The sequence below is a fragment of the Pseudoliparis swirei genome, chromosome 6 (genome assembly GCF_029220125.1).
Source record: "Pseudoliparis swirei isolate HS2019 ecotype Mariana Trench chromosome 6, NWPU_hadal_v1, whole genome shotgun sequence".
Classification (NCBI taxonomy): domain Eukaryota; kingdom Metazoa; phylum Chordata; class Actinopteri; order Perciformes; family Liparidae; genus Pseudoliparis; species Pseudoliparis swirei.
In genome coordinates this window covers 1,368,580-1,376,079 of record NC_079393.1, presented here as the reverse complement: position 1 = coordinate 1,376,079, position 7,500 = coordinate 1,368,580, and the positions used below count along the sequence as shown (strand labels likewise).

The 7,500-nt window shown below is 47.1% G+C and overlaps 2 protein-coding genes across 4 annotated transcripts in view; both read left to right on the top strand.

The window, feature by feature from the left end:
• The window catches only part of LOC130194627 (plasma membrane calcium-transporting ATPase 1-like), a 20,555-nt gene extending 15,527 nt beyond the window's left edge, over positions 1 to 5,028 (top strand). The window contains exons 14-21 of one of the 3 annotated variants that reach the window (XM_056415656.1): positions 1 to 47; positions 255 to 446; positions 539 to 752; positions 908 to 1,119; positions 1,193 to 1,300; positions 2,661 to 2,840; positions 2,920 to 3,277; positions 4,893 to 5,028. The exon at positions 1 to 47 is cut by the window's left edge and continues 60 nt beyond it. In XM_056415656.1, the coding sequence (XP_056271631.1) occupies positions 1 to 47; positions 255 to 446; positions 539 to 752; positions 908 to 1,119; positions 1,193 to 1,300; positions 2,661 to 2,840; positions 2,920 to 3,240 (1,274 nt within the window). In that variant the 3' untranslated portion in view covers positions 3,241 to 3,277; positions 4,893 to 5,028. Of the gene's footprint in view, positions 48 to 254; positions 447 to 538; positions 753 to 907; positions 1,120 to 1,192; positions 1,301 to 2,660; positions 2,841 to 2,919; positions 4,062 to 4,892 lie in introns of those variants that run through there. The other 2 variants (XM_056415655.1, XM_056415654.1) reach the window with 2 other exon arrangements.
• A 215-nt stretch (positions 5,029 to 5,243) lies between these two features.
• Positions 5,244 to 7,500, top strand: part of gtse1 (G-2 and S-phase expressed 1) — a 12,006-nt gene continuing 9,749 nt past the window's right edge. Inside the window, exons 1-4 of the mRNA XM_056415658.1 lie at positions 5,244 to 5,330; positions 5,534 to 5,625; positions 5,716 to 5,773; positions 6,743 to 7,406. Of these exons, the coding sequence (XP_056271633.1) occupies positions 5,604 to 5,625; positions 5,716 to 5,773; positions 6,743 to 7,406 (744 nt within the window). The 5' untranslated portion in view covers positions 5,244 to 5,330; positions 5,534 to 5,603. The remainder of the gene's footprint in view (positions 5,331 to 5,533; positions 5,626 to 5,715; positions 5,774 to 6,742; positions 7,407 to 7,500) is intronic.

Here is a 7,500-nt window from a genome sequence, read left to right as displayed (position 1 = left end):
CGAACGACGGCCCCGCCCTCAAGAAGGCAGACGTCGGCTTCGCCATGGTAACCATTCACGAGATGTAGAAAACCAGAGGATTAGTAATAAATGTTTAAATACATTCCATTGAACCGATCAAAAAGACAAACGGGAACCTGAGTAACGTCGTCTTCTGTGTGAGGAGAACCAGAAGAGTCCAGAACTCCCGTGTGGACCGGCCCGGTCTAAACCCGGTCTAACTGCCAGCTTCACGTCCCCCTCGTGTCCCGCAGGGCATCGCCGGGACGGACGTGGCAAAGGAGGCGTCGGACATCATCCTGACAGACGACAACTTCAGCAGCATCGTGAAGGCCGTGATGTGGGGTCGCAACGTGTACGACAGCATCTCCAAGTTCCTCCAGTTCCAGCTCACCGTCAACGTGGTGGCCGTCATCGTGGCCTTCACCGGGGCGTGCGTCACGCAGGTCGGCAACGCCACGCCCTGCGTCCTCACAGCGCCGCGCCGACGCTGACCACCGCGGTGTGTGTGTGTGTGTGTGTGTGTGTGCTCTCCCAGGACTCTCCTCTCAAAGCGGTGCAGATGCTGTGGGTCAACCTAATCATGGACACCTTGGCGTCGCTGGCTCTGGCCACCGAGCCGCCCACCGAGGCGCTGCTGCTCCGCGAGCCGTACGGGCGCGAGAAGCCGCTCATCTCCCGCACGATGATGAAGAACATCCTGGGCCACGCCGTCTACCAGCTGACTGTCATCTTCACCCTGCTGTTCGCGGGTCAGTGAACGCACCACAGACTCACGAAGAAAGCCCCTTCATTGGGACTTTCTAATGAATCATTATTTCATTATTCATGACATTTGGAGGTGAAATCATGGACGTATTGATTCCTGCACCTGCTCAGTGCTCTGTGGCTCCTCCCACTTTCACAGGCGAGAAGATTTTTCAAATCGACAGCGGCCGCTACGCCCCCCTCCACGCGCCGCCCTCCGAGCACTACACCATCGTGTTCAACACATTCGTCCTCATGCAGATCTTCAACGAGATCAACGCCCGCAAGATCCACGGCGAGAGGAACGTGTTCGAGGGCGTCCACCAGAACCCCATCTTCTGCTCCATCCTCGTGGGCACCTTCGTCCTGCAGGTAGGAGGTCGTCACCCGCTCGGCTCCACAGGGAGGGGCTCCCTGGATGATGGCGTCCCTCCTCCTCCTCTAGATCTTCATCGTGGAGTTTGGTGGTGTGCCATTCAGCTGTGTGCCGCTGAGCCTGGAGCACTGGCTGTGGTGCATCCTCCTGGGCGTTGGCAGCCTGCTGTGGGGACAGGTGAGACGTTGTGTTGACAGCAGACAGGTGAGACGTTGTGTTGACAGCAGACAGGTGAGACGTCGTGTTGACAGCAGACAGGTGAGACGTTGTGTTGACAGCAGACAGGTGAGACGTCGTGTTGACAGCAGACAGGTGAGACGTTGTGTTGACAGCAGACAGGTGAGACGTTGTGTTGACAGCAGACAGGTGAGACGTTGTGTTGACAGCAGACAGGTGAGACGTTGTGTTGACAGCAGACAGGTGAGACGTCGTGTTGACAGCAGACAGGTGAGACGTCGTGTTGACAGCAGACAGGTGAGACGTTGTGTTGACAGCAGACAGGTGAGACGTTGTGTTGACAGCAGACAGGTGAGACGTCGTGTTGACAGCAGACAGGTGAGACGTTGTGTTGACAGCAGACAGGTGAGACGTTGTGTTGACAGCAGACAGGTGAGACGTTGTGTTGACAGCAGACAGGTGAGACGTTGTGTTGACAGCAGACAGGTGTGACAGCAGACAGGTGAGACGTTGTGTTGACAGCAGACAGGTGAGACGTTGTGTTGACAGCAGACAGGTGAGACGTTGTGTTGACAGCAGACAGGTGAGACGTTGTGTTGACAGCAGACAGGTGACGATGGGGGACAAAGGTTTCCAGCGGGACGGTCCGCGTCTTAAAAACCCTCGATCGATCCTCTTTGGTCCCCCTAGCGACCTGCTGAAGCTCCGCCCCCTTCGTGGGTCTTCCATGACGTCATACATCCTTCCTTTTCAGGCTGCAGCGTGTTCATCACTCCCACTGTCCCCCTGCAGGACAATATGTTTATAGAAATATTAACCAAATGAAATGATAATAAATGGATTTATATCCTTAATTTTACCCTCAAGGGAGTTTTTATTTTTTATTTCTGAGATTTTCATCTCAGAATGTTTCATATAAAAATATAAATAATTCTTGTAAAATTATTTTTCAGAACTTTACAAGAAAAAAGTCCAGAATATTATAAGAATAACGATGTAATATTTTAATTATGAAAAAACGTTAAAGGTCATAATTGTACAAGAAGATCACAGAATTATAAATGTCCAAAGAAAAATAGTTAAGAGTTAATTATTAAACATAATCCGATGATCATTTTACAAGAAAGGAAATTGGAAGAAAGTGACCACCATGTGTGGTTTGACCAGAACACAGGAAACAAGTGCAGATGTTTAATCTTCATTCAGCCGCGTGTCATCGTTCATACAGCATCTTAAAGACACTGACTACATGATGCTCCCATGGCGACGCGTTAGCCAATAGAAACTCTCCAAACCTGCAGGCGGCCGGGGAACAGGAACTGGCTGTGATGTGTGTCGTCCCCCCCCCCCCCCCCTCCAGGTGGTGTCCAGCGTCCCCACCAGATGGCTCAAGTTCCTGAAGACGGCGGGTCACGGCCGGCGCCAGGAGGAGATCCCCGAGGAGGAGCTGAAGGACGTGGACGAGATCGACCACGGCGAGATGGAGCTGAAGAGGAGCCAGGTGCTGTGGTGCCGCAGCCTCGGCCGCATCGCCACGCAGGTACGGCCGCGCCGCTCAGAAATACACCCCTTCTTAAAATGTGTCGTGGCTTCAGAGCTTCTGGGAACGTTCTCCTCAGATCCGAGTGGTGAACGCCTTCAGGGACAGCGTGTCCCCCTACGAGGGCCTGGAGACGCCCGAGTCGCGCAGCTCCATCCACAGCTTCATGAGCCGCCCCGAGTTCCGCATCGAGGACTCGGCCCCCGAGATCGACGAGGCCGACTGCGAGGACGACGCCCCCGCCGAGCTCAACGGCGTCGTCCTCCCGCCGGCAGGCCCGTCCTCGCCCAACAACCGATCGGACCGCTGGGCGCCGCTGCCCGGCCTGATCCCTCCCGTCTCCGCGGGGCTGCCTCCCTGTCCGGGGAGCCCGCTGCACAGCCTGGAGACGTCCCTGTGACGCCGGGGCGGGGATCCGGTGATGTGAAAACCACTAAGTTAGAATATTTAATAAGAATATTATAAAAATAACGTAATATTTTTATGATAAATGTTAAAGATCATAATTGTACAAGAAGAACACACATAATTCTAAATGTCCCCAAAAAAAATTGTTACGAGTTAATAATTAAACATATGATGAGTGATAATTGTATAAGAAAGGAAATGTGGAGAAAGTGGGGAAAAAATAACATTTAATCTTTTCTAAATGAGCCTGTTGAGTGTTTACTCTGAGCATAGTGAGTCAAATGTGTATATATACATATATATGTGCATATATATATATGTGTATATATATACACACATATACATATATATGTGTATATATATAAATGTGTGTATATATATGTGTGTATATATATATATACACATATACATATATATGTGTGTATATATATATACACACATATATGTGCGTATATAAATATTTATATATATATAAATATATACATATGTATATATTTATATCTGTATATATTTTTATATCCACATATATATGTGCGTATATAAATATATACATATATATTTATATATATATATATGTGGATATATATATTGATCTTTAAGGAAAAGTCTGTCCAATCCTTTTCCAGACACCAGGTCAAAGGTCACTGTGCGGTGGTGTGATTGGAGAGCTTCTCAATAAGCAACATGTCCTCTTAGTTCTCAAGTCTGTTTTTTATTCAAACCAGTTGTGTTTCCTTGGTTGTTTCATTTAAAACTCATGAGAAAACAAAGGTGTACACTTGAACAATATACAAATAAATAATTCAAAACTTATCTGATAAACGTTTCATCTTTTCTTGTCTTCCTTCAGTCTATGCCTAATTACCTTAGCATTGAAAATGCCGGAAGGTTATGTTTTGATCGCCGTGTATTTATTTATTTATTTATTTGTATGCGTGTTATTCGCAAAACTAAAAAAGTATTGAACCGAATCGCATGCAATTTGGTGGGATGATTGTTTATTATCCGGGGACCAGTTGATTAGATTTTGGGATCGATCGGGTCAAAGGTCAAGGTCAAAGGTCATGAACAGGTCAAATCTTCTTGAATCACATGGAATTTGGTGGGATGATTGGTTATTATCCGGGGACCATTTGATTAGATTTTGGGATCAATCGGGTCAAAGGTCATGGAAAGGTCAAAATCTTTTTTTTACCATAGCACGATACATTTTTGTCCAATTGGCATGCAACTAATGCCAAAATGTTCATAATTCAATGCCCAATCTTGTGATATGCGAAGGTATGCGCTCTACCGAGTGCCCGTTCTAGTTAATTTATGTGATTCTTTTCTTCATTAGAAAAAAAATGAATATACTAATATCAATTAAGGAATAATAGTTTAATGTTCGTATTAATTTACCCACTGTTGAGACTCCGCCCACTCCTCCTCCCCACCGCCATCTGCCTGATGGATCGTGGAGGTCTCCATCGTGGAATATGCCTACTATAAACTATTCATACACTCTGTCACATTCATTGAATGTATTTTAACTCTAAATCTGTCCTTCTGTACACATTACATCTATTGCATCTGTCCATCCTAGGAGAGGGATCCTCCTCTGTTGCTCTCCTGAAGGTTTCTTCCCTTTTTTCCCCCCTGAAGGGTTATTTGGGAGTTTTTCCTGGTCCGATGTGAGGTTTTGGGGCAGGGATGTCTATGTGTACAGATTGTAAAGCACTCCGAGACAAATTTGTAATTTGTGAAATTGGGCTATACAAATAAACTGAATTGAATTGAATTGAATTCTTTCTATGTTCTGTATTATTTTTGAAAGTTTAGTTTACTCGAATCAAAAGTATAATTTGTATTTAAAAGCACAAAAACAAACAAGGAACCTATAAAATATCTGATTTTAACACTAAAGACTACAATCCCCACAATCACGTCCGCGCTTCGTCACAGATCCTCTCGACCAATGGCTGAGCGAGCCACAGCCACGTGACCCGCGGCGCAGCAGATTTGAATCGTTGGTGTGTTTTCGTGTCACGGCTTGAATGCGACGCAGAAAAAGAAGACTCGAGTTTCCAGAGGAGCTTAAAGGTGAGTAAGTGCTTCACTTTCAGGTTAACCGGGACTTCTGGAAGTCAAACTTCACGTTTACATATTCGTTTTAGTGTAAAAACGGAAAACGGTTGACCTTTTGGGGACGTTGAGCTAGCTAGCTTAGTGAGCTAACGGGCTCGTGAGCCGTGGCGAGTTTAAATTCACTCGTTTGTTTGTTTAAAACAATATTGTCGTTGTAGTTTACCGGTTCCCTGAGGGTCTGAACCGGATCACTCGGCCCCCCTGACAGAGGAGAACCCAACAGTGGGGATGGACCGCGGAGCTGAGAGCGGTACGTGTCCACCAAACGGATCCCGGGTCAGTTTGACGCGCAGTGCGCTCCGCGTGTCCCTGTGTGTCATGACCTGTGCTTCTGCCTCAGATCTGTTCCTGCTGGCCGACGAGAAGTTCGACTTCGACGTGTCCCTGTCACCGGCCAGGTAGGATAGGGCGGGTCTGTGTACCTGGTTAGGGGGGCAGTACTGGTACTAGTACTCGTAGTACTACGAGTACTACTACGAGTACTAGTACCAGTACACGTTAAAATACTTCATTGCGAATACAAAGTACTGCGTTGAGACTGGAGGTAATTGTCAGCTAAAAGGTGCATACCATGTCCCTTGTGACTGTTGTAGTATTATATATATATATATGATTCGTGTGTTATTGATTTACTGCATACTAGTTTTCCTCGTGGATTGATCTCATTGGTGTTTAAATTAAATTTCTTTGGTTTAATTTCAGCAAAAAAAACACTAACAGTGTTTTAGTTTTTTTGATCCCCAAAAAATTATTATAATTGAGAAAATAATGTAACTTTTTTCATCTAACTTGAATGATCATTGTAAATGTGTATATATAGTTGGCATACATGTTTCTGCTCCCCTTGTATATATGGTTAAGAACACAAGTTTGTAGTTTATAAAACAAGTACTTTTATAGAAGTGAAATGCATCCAGTGCGACAACAAAGTATTTCCTCTGAAGTATGAAGGAGCATGAACATAAAATACTTACACAAAGGACTAGTACCACACATGTGTATAAGCACACAGTACTTTTTATTAATAAATGTTTATAATTCATAATTTCTGTCTTTCCAGTTTCAACTTGATCTAAAATGTCTGAACTGACTTTCCAGCTGAAAACGTTCAGCTTTATTATGCAATATTCTATATATTTATATATTATTCATGCTCCACACACATAATGTGTATTTAACAGATATTCAAGTATATTAAAATTAGAAGTATACTTTTAAAAAACAAGTACATCCAAATAGAAGAAAGAATATAAAAGTTACATTAAGGGAGAAATAATGAAGACAAATAAAATAAAGAAACAAGGATGTTCTGGTGTTTTAAATAAGAAAAAAAAAAAAAATGTATATATATTTTTAACTCTCTGCAGCTCCGATGAAGATGAAGACGAGGTGTTTGTGGGTCCCGTCAGCCACAAGCAGCGCTTTGCCTCCGTCACCGTGGGGAGCTGGAGTCCTCTGAGCGGCGACCAGCTGGAGGAGGTGTGTCAGGAAGCCCGCCGGCTCGCCGACCAGCTGCAGGGACTGAGCCGGCCGCGCGGCGAGGACGCCACGGCCTCGGACGCCACGGACGCCACGGCTACCGTCTCCCCTGACGGGTTCGTCCGGAGCTCCAAAGCCGAGCTGGCGCTCCGTCAGGCCGCCGGCGCCCCGAGTCCCATCAAGCGCCAGACCTTCTGTGTGCAGGACAGTCCCATGAAGCTGCTGCCGCCCGCCGACCAGCGGCGCCTGCTGAGAGGCCCCGTGGCCAACGCCGCATCCACCCGCCCCGTGGCCAACGCCACATCCGCCCGCCCCGCCGCCAAGGTCGCATCCACCACCCTGCACGCCGGCGCAGCCTCGCCCGGCCACCTCGCCGGCGCCGGTCGCAGCAGCTCCAGTCCCGTGGCGGCGGTCAAGCCGCTGGCCCGGACGGGGCTGCGTGGGCGAGCCGCCCTCAGCGGCGCCGTCGTGCTGCCGAGCAAACCGGCCGCCGCTTCCTGTTCCGCCGGCAGGAGCGCGGCAGAGAAACCCCGACTGCAACCGCCGAGCAGAGTGAGAGGAGCTCGTTTCATTTCCATCTGAAACAAAGAGATCCGACATGAGAATGTTTTTTACGGGGATTTTGTGCCAAAATAATAATAAATAT